Here is a 26,465-nt window from a genome sequence, read left to right as displayed (position 1 = left end):
GAAACTATTCCAACATCTGGAGATTAAACAATATGCTATTATATGATGAATGGATAATAGAGGATAATAGGAAGGAAATTAAAAAATTCTTAGAGGTAAGTGAGAACAAAGAAACTTCATATCAAAATCTCTGGGACACTATGAAAGCAGTAGAGGGAAATTTATTTCATGGAGCGCATTTAATAAAAGAAGTAAAACTCAACAAATAAACGACCTAACACTACAGCTCAAATCCCTAGAAAAAGAACAGACCAGTACCAAAAGTAGTAGAAGACAGGAAATGGTTAATCTCAGAGCTGAAATCAACGAAATTGAAACAAAAGAAACAATACAAAAAATTGACAAAATAAATAGTTGGTTCTTCGAAAAAATAAACAAAATTGATAAACCTTTAGCCACACTAACAAAGAGAAGACGAGAGAAAACCCAAATCACTAAAATTCGGAATGAACAAGGAAATATCACAATAGACATGATTGAAATACAAAACATAATTAGAAGCTATTTTGAAAATCTATACTCCAACAAAATAGAAAATTTCGAAGACATCAACAGGTTTCTAGAGACATATGAATTGCCTAAACTTAAGGAGGAGGACATACACAATTTAAATAGACCAATTTCAAGTAATGAAATAGAAGAGGTCATCAAAAGCCTACCAACAAAGAAAAGTCCGGGACAGATGGGTTCTCAGCCGAGTTCTACACAACCTTTAAAGAAGAGCTCATTCCAGTACTTCTCAAAGTATTCCATACAATAGAAGTGGAGGGAACCCTCCCGAACTCATTCTATGAAGCCAATATCACCCTGATACCTAAACCAGACAGAGACACATTGAAGAAAGAAAATTTCAGATGTCCTTAATGAACATTGACACAAAAATTCTGAACAAAATTTTAGAAATTGCATACAAAAGCATAGTAGAAAGATAGTGCACCATGATCAAGTGGGTTTCATCCCAGGGATGCAAGTTTGGTTCAACATCCAGAAATCAATGAATGTAATTCACCATATCAATAAAGTCAAGAATTCCATGATTATTTCAATAGATACAGAAGAATCATTTGATAAAATACAGCACCCCTTCATGCTCAAAACACTAGAAAAAATTGGGATAGTGGGAACATTCCTTAACATTGTAAAGGCCATTTATGGTAAGCCCATGGCTAGTATCATTCTAAATGGGGAAAAACTGAAAGCACTCCCCCTAAAAACTGGAAGAAGGCAGGGTTGCCCTCTTTCACCACTCTATTCAGTATCGTCCTTGAAACTCTAGCCTGAGCAATTAGACCAAAGAAATTAAAGGGATATGAATAGGAAAAGAAGAACTCAAACTATCCCTATTTGCTGATGATATGATTATATACTTAGAGGAACCAGGAAATTCCACCAGAAAATGTTTAGAACTCATAAGTGAATTCAGTAGATTAGCGGGATATAAGATCAATGCACATAAATCTAATGCATTTTTATACATAAGTGATGAATCTTTGGAAAGAACAATCAGGCAAACTACCCCATTCACAATAGCCACGAAAAAACTAAAAGACTTGGGAATCAATCTCACAAAAGAGGTGAAAGACCTCTACAATGAGAACTACAGTGCACTAAAGAAAGAAATTAATGAAAACCTTAGAAGATGGAAAGATCTCCCATGTTCTTGGATAGGCAGAATTAATATTGTCAAAGTGGCCATTCTACCTAAAGTGCTATACAGATTCAATGCAATTCCAATTAAAATGCCAATGACATACCTTACAGAAATAGAGCAAGCAATTATGAAATTCATCTGGAAGAATAAGAAACCCAGAATAGCTAAAGCAATCCTTAACAGGAAGAGTGAAGCAGGGGTATCACAATACCAGATCTTCAACTCTACTACAAAGCAATAGTAACAAAAACAGCATGGTATTGGTACCAAAATAGAAAGGTAGATCAATGGTACAGAATAGAGGACACGGACACAAACCCAAATAAATACGATTTTCTTATACTAGACAAAGGTTGCAAAAATATGCAATGGAGAAAAGATAGCCTCTTCAACAAATGGTGCTGGGAGAATTGGAAATCCATATGCAACAGAATGAAACTAAACCCATATCTCTCACCATGCACGAAAGTAAACTCAAAATGCACTAAGGACCTCGGAATCAGACCAGAGACCCTGCAGATTATAGAAGAAAAAGTAGGTCCAGATCTTCAACATATCGGCTTAGGACCAGACTTCCTCAACAGGACTCCCATAGCACAAGAAATAAAAGCAAGAATCAATAACCGGAATAGATTCAAACTAAAAAGCTTTCTCTCTGCAAAGGAAACTATCAGCAATGCGAAGACAGAGCCTACAGAGTGGGAGAAAATCTTTGCCAATCATACTTCAGATAGAGCACTAATTTCCAGAATCTATAAAGAACTCAAAAAACTCTACACCAAGAATGCAAATAATCCCATTGACAAATGGGCTAAGGAAATGAATAGACACTTCACAGAAGAAGATCTACAAGCAATCAACAAACATATGGAAAAATGTCTAACATCTCTAGTAATAAGAGAAATGCAAATCAAAACCACCGTAAGATTCCATCTCACCCCAATTAGAATGGTGATTATCAAGAATACAACAACAACAGGTTTTGGCAAGGATGTGGGGAGAAAGGTACACTCATACATTGCTGGTGAGGCTGCAAATTACTGCAGCCACGCTGGAAAGCATTGTGGAGATTCCTTAGTGTTTTACTCATTTCCCTTTCAACTGTTTTGTCGCTTGCATATAAAAGTGCTTTAGATTTATGCATGTTGATTGTATAGCCTGCTGTTTTGCTGAATTCATTGATGAGGTCTAGAAGTTTTCTGGAGGAGGTTTTTTGATCCTCTAAATATAGAATCATGACATCAGCAAGTAGTGACTGTTTAAGTTCCTCTTTTCCTATTCATATCCCTTTAATTTCTTTGGTCTGCCTAATTGCTCTGGCTAGAATTTCAAGGACAGTGTTGAATAGAAGTGGTGAAAGAGGACACCCCTGTTTTGTTCCCGTTTTTAAAGGAAAAGGTTTCAGTTTTTCTCCATTAAGAATGATGTTGGCCTTTACAATGTTCAGGTATGTTCATACCATCCCTATTTTTTCTAGTGTTTTGAGCATGAAGGGGTATTGTATTTTATCGAACACTTTTTCTGCATCAATTGAAATAACCATATGATTCTTATCCTTAAGTCTGTTGACATGATGGATTACGTTTATTGGTTTACAGATGTTAAACCATCCTTGCATTCCAGGGATGAACCTCACTTGATCATGGTGCACATTTTTCTTAATATGTTTTTGGATATGGTTTGCCAATGTTTTGTTAAGGATATTTGAATCTATATTCATCAAGGATATTGGTCTAAAATTTTCTTTCCTTGATGTGTCTTCACCTGGTTTGTGTATGAGGGTGATATTAGCTACATAGAATGAGTTTGGTAGGGTACCATTCTTTTCTACTTCCTGGAATACTTTGAGAAGTATTGGAATGAGTTCTTCTTTTAAGGTCTTGTGGAACTCGGCTGAGAATCATTCTGGTCCTGGGCTTTTCTTGGATGGTAGATTTTTAATGGCTTCTTCTATTTCATTGCTTGATATTGATCTGTCTAAATTGTGTATATCCTCCTGGTTCAGTTTGGGTTGAGCATATGTCTCTAAAAATTTGTCAATGTCTTTGGTATTTTCTATTTTGTTGGAATACAGATTTTCAAAGTAGCTTCTCATTATGTTCTGTATCTCAGTGGTGTGTGTCGTGATATTTCCTTTTTCATCACGAATTTTAGTAATTGAGTCTTCTCTCTCCTCTTTGTTAGTGTGGCTAAGGGTTTGTCTATTTTGTTTACTGACTCAAAGAACCAACTTCTAGTTTTGTCAATTTTTTGAATTATTTCCTTTGTTTCAATTTCATTGATTTGAGTTCTGATTTTAATTATTTCCTGTCTTCTACTACTTTTGCTGTTATTCTGTTCTTTTTCTAGGGCTTTGAGCTGTAATGTTAGGTCATTTAGGTGTTGACTTTTCATTGTTTTCTGGAATGTGCTCCATGCAATGAATGTTCCTCTCAGTACTGCTTTCATAGTGTCCCAGAGATTTTGATATGTTGTATTGTCGTTCTCATTGACCTCTAAGAATTTTCTTATCTCCTCCCTGATGTTGTTTGTTATCCATGTTTCATTCAATAGATTATTTAGTCTGCAGGTATTGGAGTAATTTCTGTTTTTCATTTTGTCATTGATTTCTACTCTCAGTCCATTATGATCTGATAGAACACAAGGCAGTATCTCCATTTTTTTTGCATTTCCTAAGGGCTGCTTTGTGGCATAACATATGGTCTATTTTCCAGAACAATCCATGTGCTGCTGAGAAGAAAGTGAATCCACTTTTTGATGGATGGAATACCCTATATATGTCTATTAAGTATAGGTTATCAATTGTGTTATTGAGTCTATGGTTTCTTTGTTTGTTTTTTGTTTGGAAGATCTATCTAGTGGTGACAGTGTTGCATTAAAGTCACCCAGAATTATTGTGTTGTGGTCTATGTGATTCCTGAAATTGAGAAGGATTTCTTTGATGTACAGGGATGCACCAATGTTTGGGGCATAAATATTTACTATCGTTATGTCTTCCTGATTGATGATTCCCTTAAGCAGTATGAAATGTCCTTCTTTATCCCTTCTGTCTAACTTTGGCTTGAAGTCCACTTTATCTGATATAAGGATGGAAACCCCTGCTCTTTTACTGAGTCCATGTGTGTGGTAGGTATTTTCACATCCTTTCACCTTTAGTCTGTTGATGTCTTTTTGTATGAGATGAGTCTCTTGCAGGCAGCATATTGTTGAGTCTTTCTTTTTAATGCATTCTGCCAGTCTATGTCTTTTGATTGATGAGTTTAGGCCATTAAAATCCAGGGTTATTATTGAGATATGATTTGTATTCCCAGTCATTTGGTTATTTTTGGTTTTTACGTTGGCTTGGTTTCTCCTTTGAGTGGTTTTTCTCTAAGGTAGTTCCTCCCTTTGCTGGCCTCCTTTGTTGTTTTTCATTTCCTCCTCATGGAATATTTTGTTGAGAACATTCTGTAGCACAGGCTTTCTATTTGTAAATTCTTTTTACTTTTGTTTATCATGGAAGGATTTTATTTCATCTTCAAATCTGAAGGTTAGTTTTGCTGGGTATAGGATTCTTGGTTGGCAACCATGATCTGTCAGAGCTTGAAATATTTTGTTCCAGGCCCTTGTACCTTTTAGAGTCTGGGTTGAGAAGTCGGCTGCTATCCGTATTGGTCTCCCACTATATGTAATATGATGCTTTTCTCTCGCGGCCTTCAAAATCCTATCTTAATTTTGAATGTTAGGCATTTTCATTATAATGTGCTTTGGTGGGATCTGTTGTGATTTTGTGCATTTGGTGTTTTGTAAGCCTCTTGTATTTGATTTTCTATTTCGTTCTTCAGGTTTGGGAAATTTTCTGATATTTTCAGATAGGTTGTTCATTCCTTTGGTTTGTATCTCTGTGCCTTCCTCAATCCCAAAAATTCTTAAATTTGTTCTTTTCATGATGTCGCATAGTTCTTGGAGATCCTGTTCATGATTTCTTACCATCTTCTCTGTTTGGGCAACTTTCTTTTCACGATTAAATATTTCATCTTCATTGTCTGAGGTTCTGTCTTCCAAGTGGTCTACTCTTTTGGTGATGCTTTCCATTGAGTTTTTATTTGGTTTATTGTTTCCTTCATTTCAAGGATTTCCATTTGGTTTTTTTTTTTTTTTTTTTTTTTTTTTTTTTGAGAATCTCTATCTCTTTATTGAAATGATCTTTTGCTTCCTGCACTTTTTCTTCCAACTTATTTGTATTATCATTCATTGCCTGCATTTGCTCTCTTATCTCAACCTGTGCTTCACGAATCATCTTAATCATGTCTAATCTGAAGACCTTTTCTGATATTTCTTCTACCATGCTGTCATTGGATTCTAATAATATAGAATCTAGATTTGTTTGGATTATTTTCTTCCCTTGTTTTTTCATGTTGTTCATGTATGTTCCCCTGTAGCAGTGCAGATCTGGGGTATTGCAGATTTCCTCCTATAGGCTTATAGTGGCCCTATAAGTTTCCAAAACCCTTTCTTTAAGGAAAAATCAATATTAGCAGTGCCCAATTCAGACATTGTGCAATCCTAGATCAAATAGCCCCTATGAGGACAATAACAAAATTGTCATAATAAACAGAATGAATTCAAATATTATCTTCAGTAAAACAAATGGATTTGCAATAAGGTCTGCAGTTTCAAATGGAGGACAAAGAGGATGCAGAGGGATGTAGAATGTGGCTGTTAATGGGATAAGAAAAGGATATACAGAAGTTCTAGATAATAGAGAGGGTGAGAGTGTAATCAAAAGAAATTGGATGTTAGCATGCAAAAAAGGGAGAAAAAGTCTTTGAGGGAATAGGTAAACAAAAGGAAAATAGAGGAAGAAAAGTAAAGAAATAAAAACAAAATTTTTCAATAAGGAGAAAAAAAATCTACAGTATAACAGTCATATAGTAATGAAACCTCCCAGAGTTCAGTAGCCTGATGCATGAGAGGTACCTGACAATGAGCTTCAAGCCTCCAGCAGGCGTCTCAGGATGGGTTTTGCCCCACCTAAAAATTGGAGCTATGACTTCCAGGATTATCCAAGATGGCCACTCTGGCTTCAAAATGTGTTGGCAAATGGGAAGCTGCTGCTCAGGGTGTTGCTGTGGTCAGCAGGAGGTCCTGGAGGGTGGATGCAGTTGGTCAGGCAGGGGTCCTGGAAATTGGGTTTCTTTGGTGTGGTTGTGGGATCCTGGAGGGCGGTTTCAATCAGTCACTCTGGCGTCCCTGTGATAGGGCGCAGTCAGTTGGTCTGGGGGTCCTGGCAGCAGGGAGCAGTCATTCGATGTGAGGGTCCCAGAGGCAGGGAGTGATCAGTTGGGCTGAGGGATCCTGGAGATGGGCTCAGTCAGTCCAGCCAGGGGTCCTATGGGGCCTGGCTGTTGTCTCAAAATGGCAGCAGCCACGTGTAATCAAACCTGCAGGTATTGTAACAGTGAACTTCCAGGCAACAGCAGGCAGCTGGTGCCCCACTGGCAGTCGGCGATCAGTTTTCTGACTGTTGTCAGATGATCGGGAGGTGAACCTCATGCTTTGGGTGATGGATAGGTGTAAGGCAGGCAATGGACAGCCGAGACACAGGCAAATGGTGGATGATAGGTGCCTGTCAGTGAGCAATCTGCACTCAAAAGACACGTCGATATACTGGCAGACAGCAGGTGATCACAGCAAATGGGGTAAACAGCAGGGGATCGATAAGCAGCAAATCTGCCTTGCCAAGAAACAGATATCCTCTGCTTGAATCTGGAGTTACGGAGTGACAAGGAATGCAACCTCCCGCTAGTCCGCCATCTTGGATCCCCTCCGTTTCTCTTTTAAACTATGAAAAATTTCTCATTTCCAACAAAATTGTCAACAACTTATTACTACTAAAAAAATCATAAAAAGGAATAGAACATTATTAATCTATTTGTAAGAAAGAAATATAGCCTACATTGGAATCCTAAAATCTATTTGGAAGAAAAAACCCAAACACATATATAAAGAAACATGCCCGTTTTCTACAGGAAAACATTTCATCATGAAACTGCATTCCACATCACTGTGTGCACACACTGCAGTCCAGGCGGACACCAGTGGCTGCTCCTGTCCTCAAGGTGGGCTTGAAGCTGTGACCTATAGAGGGGAAATTCACGGATGTAAGTAGTAGGGTCAGTAGTGAAAGAACCTAGCTTTTTTTCTAATTGAGTAAGGTCAGTCATAGAAAAGGGAACATGGGCTTGAATAACACCTTCAGGTCCAGCAACTTCTCCTAAGGTGCCATTGTATGGGGCTGGGTAATTTGGTTTTGGGTGTTGGACCTGGTGGCTGGTGGACTAAAGGAGGATGAAGGGGGAGAAAATGGTGGTGGAGAGGAAAATGGTGATGAAGCAGACGCAGGTGAAGAAGGGGCTGGGAAAGTGGGAGCAGAAGGAGGGGAACGATAAGGAGGGATTTCATTGGCCGGGCCAAAGGAGGTGGAGGACTCAGAGGGGGGCACTGTGGTTTTGCAGGCTAAAAGAACTTGGTGAGGGCTACAAGGGGTGCAGAGTTCAGGGTGCGACCGGAGGAGGGAGAAAGCCTCGATGTAGGGAATCTCCTTCCACTTTTTTAAGCACTGGCAATAGTTGAAAAGATCTTGCAGAATTTGAGGGTCAAGGGAGCCTTCAGGAGACCATTGATTTTGATTATCTAAGTGATAAGAAGGCCAGTCCTGAGTACAGAATTTGATGAGAGTTTTTGGCTTGATGTCTGGGGTCAGTGAGAAGCGAGCCAAATTGGTGAGTGAACGTTTTAAGGAGGAATCATTCAGGAGGGAAAAAGAGGCCCCCATCGTTCTTTGAAAGCAGAGAGAGAAAGAGAAGGGAGAGAGGGAGCGGGAGAGAGAAATAGAGAAATCTCCAGGCCAGAAAATGAATGGATTTTTCACTTAGATATCCCCAAGGAGAAAATTCATTCAGGGGACCCAGTAGAGTTGGGGGCAGAAGAAAAGTCAGGTCATTACCTGAGGATTCCCTTCCCAGGCCGAAATGCCAGAGGCAGTGGGCCAGAGGCCAAAGAGAACCTAGTGCTATGTTTTTACAGATAATGGAGGAAGGGTAGGAAAAGGTTAGAGAAAAAGAGAGAGGGGAATAACGAGGGGTTTTTTTGTTTTCTCCCACCTGACTGGATAACAGAAGAGGCACCTAGGAATCCACTGTGGCCAATAAAGACCAAGGTGGGGGTGTGATCTCCTCCCTATAACCATATTTCAGGGGCTGTGGACACATCACGGCCAGACACCCTGTGATAGTGAAGTTAAGGGCGGCTGCCCTCCCAAGGGGTGAGTCACCTAGAAATTGGCAGGTGGTGGTTGCGAGGTAGCCAGTGCTGAAGAAGGCGGACGAGGGTGGGAAGCTTTTGACCAGGGGAGATGGAGGGGGTCCTCAATATTTCAGGGGGATCCCCTCCCAGATTTCAGCACCAATGAAAGGAATCCCACAGACACACGAGCCAACGCCAATCGCTGTAGCAGTTCCATTTATTTTTAAAATGTACAACTTATATAGGACCAGGAAGAGGCTGATTGGTTGGGGCATGAATGGGGTGAGAGTGGATTAGGTGAGCCTTGTTGCTAGGGGTCTGGGCGGGGCATCAAGTGCCGATTGGGGTGCGAGTTCTTGCGGGTGAGAGAAAGGTCGGTCAAGCGCCAATTGGGAAAAAATAAGAGCGGGTGACCTTATAGAAAGTTCTTTTTTTCCTTGTCTGAGATTACTGAGTCCACACTTGGTTGAAGAAGTGGGATTTCAGTGTGTCCAGAGATTTTCTTCAGTTAATATTTGTTACTTGATTGCTAGTATTTGTGCTTCATGTACCAGTTGACTGGTAGGTCAGTGTGACTATTCTGCTTTTTCTGGGTGGGTGGTGGTTGCCGGGCATTGAACTCAAGGGAACTCAGGCAGGGAGCCACCTCTGCAGCCCCATATTGTATTTTATTTAGAGATAGGATCTCAGGAAGTTGCTTAGGGCCTTGCCTTTGCTGAGGCTGGCTTTGAACTTGTGGTCCTCCTGGTCTCAGCATCCCAAGCCATATCACAGGCATGGACCACAATGCCCAGCAAAAGATACATTTTCAAGACAACTCAAATGATGCAGAAAATAGAACAGCAAAGAAAATAACCACCAGCACTCCACCACTGCTGAAGAGCTCTCCAAACATTATTATTCATTCAACAACACATGATGACAAGTACCAGGCCGTTTTTGCTGGGACCAGGATTCCAGCAGTAGAACTAAGCCTGGTTTTGGAAATCACATTTAGAAGAACAGCTTCATGGAAACGGGCCTAGATCCAGCCCTTCGATGGATCCCCACACTTGCCCTTTTGAAGTTGTTTTGTCCATTCCCACCAGGCCCGTGGCATCTGGCTGCATCAGTAAATAGGGACTGACCACATAGGAGCCCATCATATTACAGGTCCAGCTCCTCCCTATCAGTCCTGAACTGTGTCACCTTGGAACCTTTTCCATGGCTCTGCTGTTAGGAACATGGATTGCGTGTGGATGATGCGGAGACCCACGGGCTTTCCATACTGTGGGATTATTTCTTAATCCAAAGCCCTAGAGAGCCGTTGCTCCATGAAGGAGTGTGGACATTGACTCTGGATACATTCTGTAGGGATCAGATCATTTATTTCTCCAGGACATTCTGAATAATGAACAGAATCCCTGTGGAGGCAGAAGGAGTATATCCTTCCCTCGGCGGCTTCTAGCTTCATGGCAAAGGTTGCTGGCGAGGTGGTGCCTGCCTGAATGCCAGCAGGTCAGGGGGCTGAGGCGGGGATTGCAAGTTCAAAGCCAGCCTCAGCAACTTAGTGAGGCCCTAAGCACCTCAGTGAGATCCCTGTCTCTAAAAAAATATAAAGGGCTGTGGGTTGTGGCTCAGTGATTAAGCACCCCTGGGTTCAATCTGTGGTACTAAATAAATAATAAATAAATAATAAATAAATAAATAAATAAACAGGCAGATTGACTGCCCAAGAGCATGCAGATGTACTGAAAGTAAGATCCAGAAAGACATGCAGTCCCTGGAAAAGAACATGCAAAGAAACAGGCAGCCTGTTGTGTTTTGTGCATCTTGGATGAACAGTGGTCTCTCCTGCAGAAGCTTCCTGGGACACAGGGGCCCTGAGCCTGTGGTAACAGACTGGGGTATCAGCACAGCCCAGTTGAGATTCTTCTCGGTGTCTCTGAGATGAGAGGACACCTATTCTCTCAGGAACAGGAAGGGCACTTTTGGACAGACCTATTTTGGAGGAAGGAGAGATTTGCTTATGCGCTGATTCAGGGGAGAAGATGGGAATTGTATTTCTTTTACTGTCCCCTGAAAGCACAAGGTATCAGGCCTGTCTTCCCTCCGTCAAAATGTGCTTTTCAAAACATTTTTTTGTTGTTTTTTTTTTGTTTGTTTGTTTGTTATTAGTACTAAGAATTGAACCAGAAATGCTTAACCACCGAGCCACATCCACAGCCCTTTTAAATTTGATTTTAGTGACAGGATCTCACTGACATGCCTACAGTCTCACTGAGTTGCAGAGGCTGGTTTTGAACTCCCTCCTCCTGCCTCTGCTCCCAAGCTGCTGGCATTACAGATGTGCCCACACTGGTTGATAATTCTTTCACAAGATAAGCTTTGCTCACAGTACCTCAGCTGCCTTCCCTTTGTTTTGCTTTTATCAGTGATGAGGTTTCTTTTCACATCTATACTGACTAGAAATCATTCCTGTTTTATGAAATTCCAATGTTCTGTGGATCTCTCCTCGTCAGTTCATAAGCAACCATCACATTTTATAAACTGTAATTTTTTCAGGTATGCAGTTTCCCTCTTGATTATTTTTCTGTCTTTAATGTTTTCTAAGCATATGAGTTTTCAATGTTCATGGAGTTATGTCAATCAATCTCTTGTGATCTGTGATGGGAATTGGAGATGTGATCATAAACTGATTATTTTTTGGCATTTGCAGGTAAATGGATGGAACTGGAGACTGTCTAGCATGCTAAGTGAAACAAGCCAGTCCCCAAACACCAAAGGCTAAATGTTTTCTGATAAGCAGAGGACTGTTCACAGTGGGGGTGTGTAGGGAAGAGTGAGGAAACTCTGTGCAGAGGGGAGTGAGAGAGGGTGGGGGTGGGATGGAAGGACGTGAGTGAGCCAGACATTACTGAGAAAAAATTATTTAGATGTCACTGTCAAAAAGATAATGAAAAACCAGTAAAAGAAAGATGTAATGCAGGAAACACAATGTGCCTGATTTCAAATTTTTTAAATTTCTCACAGCATATTTTATGACAGAATACAGTCTGTCCTTCTTAATCTGTAAACAGCACTAGGCCAAAGGGGCTTACCAAGTCAGCACTCCTGCCAGGAAGGCGAGGGGGTTTGAGATCTCCAAACATGGTTGTGGATTTGTCTTTCTAGTTTCATTTCATTTTTACTTCATACATTTTGAAATTTTGTTATTGGATCCATAGGCAATTAGGGTTGTTTTAGTTCCTTGAAGAAGTTACTCTCTTAAGGTCATGGAATATTCCCCATTAGCTCCTGAAAAATACTTTTTCTTGAAATTTCTTTTCAGTTAATAGCTTGTGCTGCAGATCTTCGAAGCTTCCTTTCCCCATCTATGGCTTTTAAGCCACGGTTCTGTTGATACATAAAGTGTGACATGTGGATATAGCATCTAGTTAGTGCTTTCTGTATACACAGGTTGAACCTTTATACCTCTGAATTACCATATATAGTTCTTTGATATTTACATTACTCATTGATACTGTTGGGGCAAAAAGAACCCCTGAGATGAAGGTCAGTGAGAGTGGGTGAGTGATTGGTTTTGATGAAGGACTGTTTGTGGGAAAGTGGGTTGAACTGGTCCTGCCATCAGGCTCAGAGAACATGCTAGGAATTCTTTTGCAGCAATTCTCCATTCTCTCATTTATGACCTGGTACACAGTAGCAGATTTATTTTATCATTGGTTGACAATTTTCCAAATAAAAATTTTGTTTAAAAAAAAAACTGGTTATTATGTGAAAACCTCTGTTATAAGACAGGAAGTTTCAAAATGATCTGTGACTGGTTCTTGCTGGTTTCCAGTATGCCCGTGGGTCGATTCCTGATGAAAGTTAGGCTGCAAAGTGCCAACATCTAATTTACAGGGATCCTGTACCCGTCACTATTCCAGGTACCGAGGACTTTCTAGGCCAGGCACACAACCCTGCTGCTTTTGGCAAGGAGAAGAGCAGGCTATGGTCGGACCGGTCTCTCTCTTTGCTTTTAGCATCATTACCATTAATTGCTGAGAAATCAATGGATCTCCGAACTGTTGCTGTGACTCGGTGGCTTGATTGATCCCTTGCTCTTGCTGCCGCTGCTCCTAGGCTGCATTGAGCTGAGACTCTTTCCTCAACCACACCCATCCACCAGGATCTCTGCCTCACCTTGGCCCAGAGCTCAGGAGTCCACTGACCCAGGGACTGAGCCTCTGCAACCCTGAGCCAAAATAAACTTACTCTCCTCTAAAATTGTTCTCCTTCTGGTCACAAGCAGGAAAACCCTGACACGAGGAACACCGCTGACACGTCTCTGGTCTCTGCCATACGTTAGTCAACCATGTACTGATTGAAGGCCTATGTCTGTTCAATTCTATATCATATGCCGTGGGGGGCACTGCTGCAGATGAGCACCTTGGCCATCAAGAGAGAGGAACCAAACCTTCCTTCGAGAAATTCCAACTCCATGAATTCTTCAAAGTTAGGATGATACCAATTAGGTGGGATTAGCTGGTTTTTTTTTTTGTTGTTGTTGTTGTTGTTTCAGTTTTTGTACCAGAGTGGAAACCAGGGGTGCTTGACCATGGAGCCAGGACCCCAGCCCTTCTTTATGATTTAGAGACAGGGCCTGGCTCAGTTCCATAGGACCTGGCTGAGTTGCTGATGCTGGCCTTGAACTTGTGATCCTATATCTGCTCTCAAGTCATTGGGGCTCTTAGTGTTTGGTCTGGTCAATTAAGTATTTTTATAAGCACACTTACTCTCAGTTTAAGCAATAATTCAGTATTCCAGATCAAGTCAAGACATACAAAAAACACATATTTGAACCAACCTGCATCTAAGACTTTGTGACTTCCTCATTTCTGATTTCCTTGGTAGATTGACTAGTGTCAGCTTGCAGGAAAAACATTTTTTTGCATTATTTCTTATACTAGCCAAAAAATAATGATATTGACATCTAACATGCATTTAGCACTTTCCTCCTGCCAGGTGCTTGTTAGGAATGCCTGGCCTAGGAAGCCATTTGATCCATATGACAAACCTATGAGAGAGATACTTTATTTAGACTATTTTATGTGACTCCAACACAATGCCACAGACTGGGTAATGTATAAAGAAGAAGAACGTCTTTCTCTCACTTCTGCAGGCTGGGATCAAGGTGCCTGCCTCTGATGAGGGCCTTCTTGCTGCATCACAATGTGGTAAAAGGCATCATCCCCATGTCAGAAATCAGGCTTAGCTCTCCCATCCTCCTCTTAGGAAATCACCAATGCCATCAGGGGACACCACACTTCTGACTTCACCTAACACTCATTACTTCCTAAAGGCCCCACCTCCAATTAGCATCAGTTTATGAATTTGGGTGTGAGTTTTCCAACGCCTGAAATTTTGCAGGACACATTTAAACCGAAGCGCTTATAATGATTCCCTTTAGCAGAATTTCAGAGAGGTTAAGTACCAAGCAAGGCAACACAGCTAATACACAATACAGTAGGACATGAACTGAGAACATCTGGATCCAGACTTCAGGTTGCTGGTCATAACATCTTCCTGATATCAAATATTAATGACATACTCCTACACAGAAAAGGAAACTTCCAGCAGATGTGGGGTGCACATCCATAATCTCAGTGGCTTAGGAGGCTAAGGTAGGAGGATGGTGAGTTCAAGTTTGGACCCAGAAACTTAGTGAAGTCCTAAGCTACTCAGTGAGACCCTGTCTCTAAAAGAAAAAGAAAAAGGGCTGGGGATGTGGCTCAGTGTTTAAGTGCCCCTGGGTTCAATCCATGGTACCAAAGTAAAGAAATAAATAAAATAACCAAATAAAAAAATTCCAGAGAGGATCAATTCACACTGCCCCTCTGCTGAGTCTCTACCTTCAATCATGGGTGAACCATGACTGCCCCGACTTGGCCTCCTCTCTCCATTTCTGAGGAAATGCCCAGTCACGTCACACCACCTTGATGTCTCAGAGCAGTTAGAATCGCTTTGCTGTTTGACTTGGGTTTTTCCTGAAAGAGCATCGCGGCAATCCTAACCTTTTCCGTTCTGTGCTCCTTCAGTATACCACCGCTTCTGCTACTTTTTATAGAAATCCAATTGAAACTTTGTCCTTTAAAAAAGAATCCCCCAGGAGGCCCAGACTGCAAATGTCTGTCACCCGCCTCCCATCAGCCCAAGGAGCTGGGCCAGGAGTTGAGAGAACTCCTCCTCTGTCCCTAGAACTCCTCCCACATGTTCCTCCATCTCTGGAGCAGCTCCAAGAGCTCTTTGGCCCCCACCTGTGGGTCTCCAGCCCTTGCCTCCCAGAGTCCCTGCCAGATACAGCTTCCAGAGCCTGGCCCAGAGCAGGAGGGAAAGAGGGGCGGTGCCGCAGAGCAGAGGAGCCACCCAGGAGTGGAGGCTGCTACTTTCCCCCTCTGCCGGGGTTAGGAGGCTGCAGGTGGGTGGCCTCTCAGGGAGGAGGAGGCTGAGAGCCAGGGAGCAAGAAACCCAAAGCCCAGTCCTGGCAGCCACAGGCCAGGCAGACTGCCTTGGCAGCAGTGGGTCATGGGCCACTGGGGACAATGATGGGCCTGGGTTGCAGTGCAGGAGCACAGTGTTGAAACACAGCGGGTTCTGAGCAATCCCCTCAGCAGCCTCCGTGTCCTCCTGAGTCACTGCCTTGGGACCATGGAGCCCAGAGACAGCAGGTCGGCCACGTGTGCAGTGGGATCTTCTGTACTACTCTTCCTGGGCAGAGTCTTGACCTGCTCTCCTTCAGCTGACAGTGTGGTCGTGGGTATAGCGTGAGTTCCAGCCTCATCATTGATGAGATACAGTGACCATACCTAGAGGGCCATTGAGGTGACTCCCTGAGACAGCATCTTTTGATTGAACTGTTCCTTCCAGGCACGGTGGCAAACTCCTCTCTGTTCAGTTACTCGGGAGGCTGAGGTTGGAGGACACTAGTTCTACACCAGCCTCAGCAAAGGAGAGAGACCCTCCTCAATTGAGCAGAGGCCCATTGTCCAAACAGAGAACAAAGAGGCCAGTAGGGGCCATGGTTAAGTGCATTTGGGGTCCATACCTGGGACCCAGAAGAACACAGAACAGAAGAAGCAATCAGTGTTTTCTTCTTGGGAAAGAAGCTCTTTCTTGGGCTCAGATAGGAGTGGAGAAATCCTACTTCTGACTCTTTGTTGGGGAGCATGTGACTTGGTTCCAGCTCTGAATCTCTAGTTAGTGACTAATTGACCTGCGAGAAGTTCCTTGCACTGAGCCTCAATATGAGGATGAGAAAATAGGAAGCTGCCACGTGTATTGGGTTGCCAGGTCTGAGGTGGGTGGAGGTTCAGGACCTGGCACAGGAAGATGAAATGGCCAGGAGGACAGGGATGTTCCTTTGGTCCCTATTGGACTCAGAATGGAGTGTGGCCTGTTTCCCTCACTCCTTCCTCTCTGTGACTGCCTCATCTCTGTGTTTCTGGGAGACCAGCCTGTGACCCCAGCTTTAGAGGCTCCCCAGGTGATACAGGTGAGTGACGACCCACACACCTGAGTAGAAGCTCAGAACACATGGAAGAAGGACACTGCAAGACATGTGGCCAGCTAGGGAGGACCTTCAAGCTCCAATGGCTCATCCAGTGTCACACAGAGAGCCCAAGGAGGGGAAGGGTCTGACCCATCTGCTTCCCACTCCTGGGAAGCTGCTCCCCAGGCCTTTGGTGAGCATGGTGGGAGAGTGTGGGGGTCGGCCACTCTGACTTGTGTCACAGGCCAGGGGATCAGGCAACTCCAAAATGGCTTCCATTTTGTGAGGAAGTGCCTCAGGTAAGGGGACCCAGGAAGTGACCTCACTTCCTGGCAATGGAACAGAGAAATTGTAACCCTGGTATCCAGGAACCCAGAGTTCGGGCACAGCTCAGTCTATTCAGTTGTGTGAAAAGAGCGATCCAGAGCCATGAGCTCTTGCTGTCCTGAATGTTGAGGCGCTGGGTCAGTGTCCAGCCCCCTCCTGTCTGGCAAAGGTTTAGGAGGAACTGGAGAATGAGACACAGCAGCCCAGAGCAGGTGAGCTTAGGCTAGGCCCCCACTCTGATTCTGTCTTGAAGACCGCAGGCCCTCACGGCTGTGTATGTGTGTGCCTGTGTGTGTGTGCATGTGTGTGTATGTGTGAGAGAGGGGGAGAGAGAGGGAGAGAGAGAGAGAGAGAGAGAGAGAGAGAGAGAGAGAGAGAGAGAGAGAGAGAGAGAGAGAGAGAGAGGGAGGGAGAGAGAGAAAGGGATACAAGGAGAGGAGGATGTCTTTGGATCTCACTTGATGATCTGGCAGCATCATTTGCAGTTTGCCTCTGTATCCATGTTGAAGTGTCCCCTTTGGTGCCCACAGTATGAGGAACAGAGCAAAGCTGCACCAGGGGACCTGCCCAGGCTAGTGCAGACATTCAAGGTGCTGGTGGTGGAGGACATCATCAATGACATACAGAGGGGCAACAAGGCCTTTGTCCACAAATTCCTGCACACCTACCAGAGTCTGACCAGCACCCACAAGCTGATGGAGCAGCTGTGAGACAGTGTGCCCCTTCTCCCCGCCCAGTGAACCACCCCCTCGAGCATGTGTGGGAAGCCAGGCATCACTGAAACCCATCACTGTGGAAGGAGGGGCCACAAGGACCACCCTGCCTGAGTGTGTGCAGGACCAAGGAGAAGGAGCCCTGGCAGGTTGGCCTCAGGCTGGGGCCCAGGGCTCTGAACGTCTCCCTGGGCCTGTCCTCAAGCCCTGAGGCTTCAGGAAAGCAGCTTCCACTTTTGGGAAGTAAAGAAAAGTGTGGATCACTTCTGGGAGGGTCCCTGATCATCATGGAGCCAGACAGGGTCCCCTGGGATGAACGCGGGGACCTGGCCTGGAGACAGAGAGGCAGAGGGTGGTGGGTCCATTCATTTCTCAAGGTAGCCTGTCACTCAGGAAGAAGACATGCCTCCAAGCCCTCAGGAGCCCCAACTCTCAGGAAACTGGTCAATCCCACCAGGCACCTAGGAGGTAAGGGGCCTGGGTTGTAAGAGGTGACACCCACCTGGCCTTCTCTAGGGATGGAGACCTCAGGGCAGAAGAGGAAGAGGAGCAGCTTAAAGTGAAGACGAGAGTGATCTTTAGGCTTAGAGGGAGGGTCCCCTTCTCCAGATGGGGCATATGGGAGGCTGGTGTAGAGGAAGCTGGGCAAAGTCAGGTCCACCCTGCTGTGACTCCCAGCAGAGGGCTTTGCCTATATCAGGACACAGAGGGGAGAGTCAGGGATCCAAGGAGCATAGCATTGGCCAGGCCCTGTGGGGACCCCTACAACACGGCCCATCCTGCCAGAGCACCCACACTCTCCCGCATGGAGACTGGACAGAAGCTGGGGCACCACCGGCCACACACATCCCTCAGGGTCGCCCTCCTCGACCAGTTGCTTGGGGGCAGCGAAGTCATGCTGAGGGAAGTCCATCACCCAGGGGGTCTTGGAAGGGTCCAGCCTGAGGTGCCAGGTGCTGACAGTTGCCTGCCCACTCCCACTCCACAGCACCCTCTGCTCCATCATCCAAATGCTGCTGCATACAAATCATGAAGACTTCCTGGGGCCTCCGGGTCTGAAAAACCTGAGGAATCTTGACACCTTCCTGCAGGTCACCATGCCTGGGACGGAGCTGAGCCTCCATGTGCACGTACTCCTGGCACAGCTGGAGGACCCTCATCCTAGTGAGTCTGGGCCTGTGTCGAGGACACTGGGGTGGATGATGGTGTGAGGAAGCCTTGTGCTGTCTCCACAGAATCTGGTTTTTGGTTCTGAGCCACACAAGCCTGGTGGCCCTGGTGTGAGAAACACCTGCTGTGGGAGAGGAGCTGCCTTACTCTCAGGGCAGGTGCTGGCAGCAAGCAGGAAAGGCCCAGAGCAAGGCGGTCATGTTGGGCTCTTTCCTTCTGCAACTGCAGTGCCACCAGAAGTGCCTCCAGCAGAAGAGCCCAGTTTCCGGTGACACAGCTCACGGCCATACCGGCTGAGCTGGAGGTTGATCCACCATCCAAACTGGAGAACAGATCCACTGGTGCACCCTCAGCAGAGGTAGTGCCAGGGCCTCCAGAGGCCACAGGGACACTTGGGGTCCAGTAGGCAGCTCAGCCGCAAGCAACGAGCCCAGAGGATGTTCACCCCTGCTTTCCTGGGGCTGTGGAGGGCAAGACCCCCATCCACATGCCTTGGAATGGAGTCTACTCCCTCTCTGGTGGCAGCAGTTGCAGACACCAAGAAGCTACAGGGGGAAGGTTCAGGAGGAGCCAAGGCAAAGCCCACTCCACGACTTCCTTGTTCCCAAAAGAAGAGGTCTCTTTACATTGTCGCATCTATCCATAAGTGTGTGTCATGGTGACCTGCACTCACACAGCCAGGTCTGAAGGAGCCATTCCCACATCATTGACACCACCAGGTCACCAGAGGTGGACGTTTGCCCAGGTGATGACAGAGTGCTCCTTCCCACCTGTTTCCACCTCCCCTCAGAGGCTGACATCAGTTCGTGATCACTGCTACCTTTCCTCCCCTTTGTTTTTTTAATTATTATTTAAACAAATGGGATACGTGTTGTTTCTCTATTTGTACATGGAGTCAAGGCATACCATTTGGGTAATCATAAATTTACATGGGGCAATGTTGTTTGATTCATTCTGTTATTTTTTCCCTCCCCCTACCCCTCCTACCCCTCTTTTCCCTCTATACAGTCTTTCCTTCCTCCATTCTTATCACCCTCCTTATCCCTAACCCTAAACCTAACCCTAACCCTAACTCTAACCCCTCCTACCCCCCATTATATGTCCTCATCCGCTTATCAGTGAGATCATTTGTCCTTTAGTTTTTTGAGTTTGGCTTATCTCACTTAGCATGATATTCTCCAATTTCATCCATTTGCCTGCAAATGCCATAATTTTATCATTCTTCATGGTGGAGTAACATTCCATTTATATATATGCCAGTTTCTTTATCCATTCATCAACTGAAGGGCATCTACGTTGGTTCCACAATCTGGCTATGGTGAATTGAGCAGCTATGAACATTGATGTGGCTGTATCTCTGTAGTATGCTGATTTTAAGTCCTTTGGGTATAGGCCAAGGAGTGGAATAGCTGGGTCAAATGGTGGTTTCATTCCAAGCTTTCTGAGAAATCTCCATACTACTTTCCAGAGTGGCTGCACTAATTTGCAACCCTACCAGCAATGTATGAGTGTACCTTCTTTCCCACATCCTCGCCAACACCTATTGCTGCTTGTGGTCTTGATAATTGCCATTCTAATTGGGGTGAGAAGAAATCTTAGGGTAGTTTTGATTTGCATTTCTCTTATTACTAGAGATGATGAATATTTTTTCATATATCTGTTGATTGCTTGTAGCTCTTCTTCTGTGAAGTGTCTGTTCATTTCCTTAGCCCATTTGTTGATTGAGTTATTTGTATTCTTGGTGTAGAGCTTTTTTGAGTTCTTTATAGATTCTGGAAATTAGTGCTCTATCTGAAGTATGAGTGGCAAAGATATTCTTCCACTCTGTAGGCTCTCTCTTCACATTACTGATAGTTTCCTTTCCTGAGAGAAAGCTTTTTAGATTGAATCTATCCCAGTTGTTGATTCTTGCTTTTATTTCTTGTGCTATGGGAGTCCTGTTAAGGATGACTGATCCTAAGCCAACAAGTTGAAGGTTTGGACCTACTTTTTCTTCTATAAGATGCAGGGTCTCTGGTCTGATTCCGAGGTTTTTGATCCATTTTGAATTGAGTTTTGTGCAGGGTGAGAGATAGGGGTTTAAATTCATTCTGTTGCATATGGTTTTCCAGTTTTCCCAGCACCATTTGTTGAAGAAGCTATCTTTTCTCCATTGCATATTTTTGGGCCCTTTTCTAGTATAAGAAAATTGTATTTATTTGGGTTTGTGTCCATGTCCTCTATTCTGTACCATTGATCTACCTGTCTATTTTGGTACCAATACCAAGCTGTTTTTGTTACTTTTGTTTGTAATAGAGTTGAAGATCTGGTATTGTGATACCCCCTGCTTCACTCTTTCTACTGAGGATTGCTTTAGCTATTCTGGGTTTTTCATTCTTCGAGATGAATTTCATAATTGCTTGCTCTATTTCTGTAAGGTACATCATTGGGATTTTGATTGGAATTGCATTGAATCTGTATAGCACTTTAAGTAGTACATTTTTACAATATTAATTCTACCTATCCAAGAATATGGGAGAACTTTCCATCTTCTAAGGTTTTCTTTAATTTCTTTCTTTAGTGTTCTGTAGTTCTCATTGTACAGGTCTTTCACCTCTTTTGTGAGATTGATTTCCAAGTATTTTATTTTTTTCAATGCTATTGTGAATGGGGTAGTTTTCCTAATTTCTCTTTCTGAAAATTCATCACTTATGTATAAAAATGCCTTGGATTTATGAGCATTGATCTTGTAACCTGCTACTTTACTGAATTCACTTATGAGTTCTAAGAGTTTTCTGGTGGAATTTCCAGGTTCCTCTAAATATATAATCATGTCATCAGCAAACAGGGATATTTTGAGTTCTTCTTTTCCAATCCGTTTCCCTGTAATTTCTTTGGTTTGTCTAATTGCTCTGGCTAGAGTCTCAAGGATGATACTGAATAGAAGTGGTGAAAGAGGGCATCCCTGTCTTGTTCCAGTTTTTAGGGGAAATGCTTTTCACCATTCAGAATGATATTGGTCATGGCCTTAGCATAGATGGCCTTTACAATGTTAAGGAATGTTCCCACTATCCCGATTTTTTCTAGTGTTTTGAGCATGAAGGGATGCTGTATTTTATTGAATGCTTTTTCTGCATCTATTGAAATAATCATGTGATTCTTAATGTTTAGTCTGTTGATATGGTGAATGACATTTATTGATTTCCAGACGTTGAACCAACCTTGCATCCCTGGGATAAAACCCACTTGATCATGCACTATCTTTTAAATATATTTTGTATGTGATTTGCTAAAATTTTGTTGATAATTTTTGCGTCAATGTTCATTAAGGATATTGGTCTGTAATTTTATTTCCTCGAGGTATCTTTGTCTGGTTTAGGTATCAGGGTCATATTGGCTCCATAGATTGAGTTTGGGAGGGTTCCCTCCTCTTCTATTTTATGGAATACTTTGAGGAGTATTGGAATGAGCTCTTCTTTAAAGGTTTTGTAGAACTTGGTTGAGAATCCATCTGGTCCCGGACTTTTCTTTGTGGTAGGCTTTTGATGACCTCTTCTATTCCATTGCTTGAAATTGATTTATTTAAGTTGTGTATGTCCTCCTGTTTCAGATTAGGTAATTCATATGTCTCTAGAAACTTGTTGATGTCTTCAAGATTTTCTGTTTTGTTGGAGTATAGGTTTTCAAAATAGCTTCTAATTATGTTTTGTATTTCACTAGTGTCTGTTGTGATATTTCCTTATTCATTCCAAATTTTAGTAATTTGAATGTTCTCCCTCTTTCTCTTCGTTAGTGTGGCTAAGGGTTTATCAATTTTGTTTATTTTTTCAAAGTACCAACTATTTTTTTGTTAATTTTTCCAATTGTTTCTTTTGTTTCAATTTCGTTGATTTCGGTTCTGATTTTAACTATTTCCTGTCTTCTACTACTTTTGGTGTTGGTCTGCTCTTCTTTTTCTAGGGCTTTGAGCTGTAGTGTTAAGTCATTTATTTGTTGATTTCTACTTCTTTCATTGAATGCGCCCCATGAAATAAAATTCCTCTAAGTACTGCTTTCATAGTGTCCCAGAGATTTTGATATGATGTGTCTTTGTTCTCGTTTACTTCTAAGAATTTTTTAATTTCCCTCCTGATGTCTTCTGTTATCCATTCATCATTCATCATATAATAGTGTATTATTTAATCTCAGGTATTGGAGAAGTTTCTGTTTTTTATTCTGTCATTTATTTCTAATTTCAATCCATTATGATCTGATAGAGTACAAGGTAGTATGTCTATCTTCTTGTATTTATTAACAGTAACTTTGTGGCATAAAACATGGTCTATTTTAGAGAAGGATCCATGTGCTGCTAAGAAGAAAGTGTATTCATTCTTTGTTGGATGGTATATTCTATATAAGTCAGTTAAGTCTAAATTGTTGATTGTGTTATTAAGATCTACGGTTTCTTTATTCAATTTTTGTTTGGAAGATCTATCCAGTGGTGAGAGAGGTGTGTGAAAATCACCTAGTGTTATTGTGTTGTGGTCTATTTGATTTCTGGAATTGAGAAGGATTTGTTTGACCTACATGGATGAGCCAATGCTCAGGGCATAGATATTTATGATTGTTATGTCTTGCTGATTTATGCTTCCCTTAAGCAGTGTGTAATGTCTCTTCTGACTAGTTTTGGCTTGAAGTCTACATTATCTGAAATGAGGATGGATACTCCAGCTTTTTTGCTGTGTTCGTGTGCATTGTATGTTTTTTCCCATCCTTTCACCTTTAGTCTATTGGTATCTCTTTCTAGGAGATGAGTCTCTTGTAGGCAGCATATTGTTGGATTTTTTTTAATCCAATCTGCCAGTCTATGTCTTTTGATCTGATGAGTTCAGGCCATTAACATTCAGGGTTATTATTGTGATATGATTTGTATTCCCAGTCATTTGACTCATTTTTGTTTTTTGACCTGATTTGGTTTCTCCTTTATTTGGCTCTTCCTTTAGGCTAGTTCCTCCCATTGCTGATTTGCATCGTTGTTTTTCATCTCTTCCTCATGGAATATTTTGCTGAGAATGTTCTGTAATGCTGGCTTTCTTTTTGTAAATTCCTTTAGCTTTTTTTTTTTTTTTTTTGTCATGGAAGGATCTTATTTCATCATCAAATCTGACAGTAAGTTCTGCTGGGTATAAGATTCTTGGTTGGCATCCATTTTCTTTCAGGGCTTGGTAAATGTTGTTCCAGGCCCTTCTAGCTTTTAGGGTCTGGATTGAAAAATCTGCTGATATTCTTATTGGTTTCCCCCTGAATGTAATTGATTCTTTTCTCTCGCGGCCTTTAAAATTCTGTCATTATTTTGTATGTTAGGTATTTTCATTATAATGTGCCTTGGTGTAGGTCTGTTGTAATTTTGTATATTTGGAGTCTTATAAGCCTCTTGTACTTGGTTTTCCATTTCATTCTTCAGATTTGGGAAATTTTCTGATATTATTTCATTGAATAGATTGTTCATTCCTTTGGTTTGTTTCTCTAAGCCTTCCTCAAACCCAATTACTCTTAAATTTGGCTTTTTCATGATATCCCATAGTTCTTGTAGATTCTGTTCATGATTTCTTACCATCTTCTCTGTTTATTCAACTTTGTTTTCAAGATTAAATATTTTGTCTTCAGTGTCTGAGGTTCTGTCTTCCAGGTGTTCTATCCTATTGGTTATGCTTTCTATGGAGTTCTTAACTTGGTTTATTGTTTCCTTCATTTCAAGGATTTCTGTTTGTTTTTTTTTTTTTTCAGTATCTCTAACTCTTTATTGAAATGATCTCTTGCTTCCCGTATTTGCTCTTTTAACTGTTGATTGGTGTTATTATTTAATGCCTGCATTTGCTCTTTCATCTTCTTCAATGCCTGCATTTGCTCTTTCATCTCCTCGTTTGCTTCCCTGAGTGTTTTAATTATGTACATCCTGAACTCCCTTTTTGACATTTCTTTTGCTGTGCTGTCATTGGGTTTTATGGATATAGTATCTAGGTTTGCTTGGGACATTTTCTTCCCTTGTTTTCTCATACTGGTCAGATGTCAGTGGGACTCTGCGATATTGCAGATTTCCTCTATTGGCTTATAGTGTCCCTGTAGATTTCCAGTGTATCACCTCCCAGCCTTCAGTAGCCTGAAGTCTTGGAGTAAGTTGATAATGCATTGCTTCTGAAGAAATCTGTCCCTAGCCCGCTACTGGTTCCAGGGCTTGGAGCTGGCTCTGTGTGGAAAGGCACTCACTTGGAGGCCTGCTCCGAGACGCTGGCCGTGTGGGACAAGCCCACCACCGGAGTGCGCAGGGCTGCCTGGGGAAGACTCTAGCTGCCGTGCCCTACTCTGTTAAGCTGCCCGAATCCAGGCCTGCCACCCGGGCCAAGCTTTACCAAGTGGTGGAGACTCACCCCGTGGCTCTATTTTAGTCCGAGTCTCTCAATGCCTCCCCTTCTTGAATCCTGGGTTCTAGAGTGACTGGAGATGGACCCTCTAGTCTGCCATCTTAGATCACCCTGTGGAAAAAGCCTGCAGCCGGAGGGGTCAGGGCCACCTGGGGAGGTCTCTGAATGCTCTGCCCTGGTCCCAGAGGCTGTTTGTGGGTCGGAGCTCTCCACTGGCTTGGGGACTTGTGTTTAGCTCTGTGTAGAAAGGCTCTCCCTGGGCAGTCTGCTCCGAGAAGCTAGCCTAGAAAGGTGCTTCCTGCTGGAGGGAGCCGGGCTGTTTGGGGAATTCCCTGGCTGCCCTGTCCTGGTCCCTAAAGTAATCCACAGACCAGAGCTTGCCACGCTGACTCAGGGACTTGGAGTTGGTTCTGTGCAGAAAGGCAATCACTGGTGGGCCTGCTCCAAGAAGCTGGAGAAGCTTTCCATGTGGAAGGAGCCCACCGCTGGAGTGCGCAGGTGTGCCTGGGGAAAATTCTAGCTGCCGTGCCCTACTCTTATAAGGCGCCTGAATCCGGGCCTGCCGCCCAGGCCAAGCTTCACCAGGTGGGGGAGACTCACCTCGTGGCTCTATTTTAGTCCGAGTCTCTCAATGCCTCCCCTTCTTGAATCCTGGGTTCTGGAGTGACTGGAGATGCAGGTACGCTCTAGTCCACCATCTTGGATCGCTCTTGTCCTCCCCTTTGAATGTCCCTTTACTCTGCAGAAGTGGACAGGGTGGACCCCTGCCTGGTGGTCGTGGCATTTCCCTCTCCCCTCCAGTTTCCAGGCCCCCAACCTTGCCTGTGAAGACAACCCCACTCAAACGTGGGTCACACCTTCTGATTTTTGCGACTCCATGGTTAACAACCTTCAGAGCTTTGATCCTCCTTAGAGCTGTGCTCACTGATAGTGGTTCCAGGGCAGCCAGCTACTGAACCCGCCTCCCCTCCTCCAGCAGTGCACTGTGGACTTGTCCTGGAGTGAGCCATGTCCCCATCTGTGTTCCCTGGAAGGGTTAGTTCTCCACACAGTCCTTCCTCACCTGTCTTCTTTTTCAGAGATGAATTGGGGACTCACAGAACGTTTCCCCTCTATAGGTCACAGCTTCAAGCCCACCTTGAGGACAGCAGCAGCCATTGGTGTCTGTACTGCAGTGTGTGCACACAGTGACGTGTAATTCAGTTTCACAATGACAGGTTTTCCCATAGGAAATGGGCATGTTTCTTTATATATTAGTGTTTGGGTTATTTCTTCCAAATAGATTTGAGGATTCTAATGTAGGTTGTATTTCTTTCTTACAAATAGATTAATAATGTTCTATTCCTTTTTATGAATTTTTTTTAGTAGTAATAAATTGTTGCCAATTTTGTTGGAAATGAGAAATCTTTCATATTTTAAAAGAG

General features: G+C 43.2%; 1 protein-coding gene and 1 long non-coding RNA gene across 6 annotated transcripts in view; one reads left to right on the top strand and one right to left on the bottom strand.

Annotated features, from left to right (window-relative positions):
• Positions 1–26,465, top strand: part of LOC306646624 (uncharacterized protein) — a 280,420-nt gene that overhangs the window by 5,142 nt on the left and 248,813 nt on the right. The window contains exon 2 of one of the 5 annotated variants that reach the window (XR_013759898.1): positions 9,702–9,833. The exons of 3 other annotated variants lie outside the window; for them this stretch is intronic. Coding sequence is in view for 1 of the 2 variants with exons in the window: in XM_079115261.1 (XP_078971387.1) it covers positions 17,264–17,488 (225 nt within the window). In the remaining variant the exon portion in view is untranslated. Of the gene's footprint in view, positions 1–9,701; positions 9,834–17,263; positions 17,504–26,465 lie in introns of those variants that run through there. One more of the 5 variants, XM_079115261.1, reaches the window with a different exon arrangement.
• The window catches only part of LOC306646654, a 745,829-nt gene that overhangs the window by 633,425 nt on the left and 85,939 nt on the right, over positions 1–26,465 (bottom strand). The gene's annotated exons all lie outside the window — the stretch shown is intronic.

Source organism: Sciurus vulgaris (genome assembly GCF_902686455.1).
Source record: "Sciurus vulgaris genome assembly, chromosome: 16".
Lineage (NCBI taxonomy): Eukaryota > Metazoa > Chordata > Mammalia > Rodentia > Sciuridae > Sciurus > Sciurus vulgaris.
The sequence above is the reverse complement of the archived record's forward strand: the minus strand, read 5'-3'. Positions and strand labels throughout refer to the sequence as shown.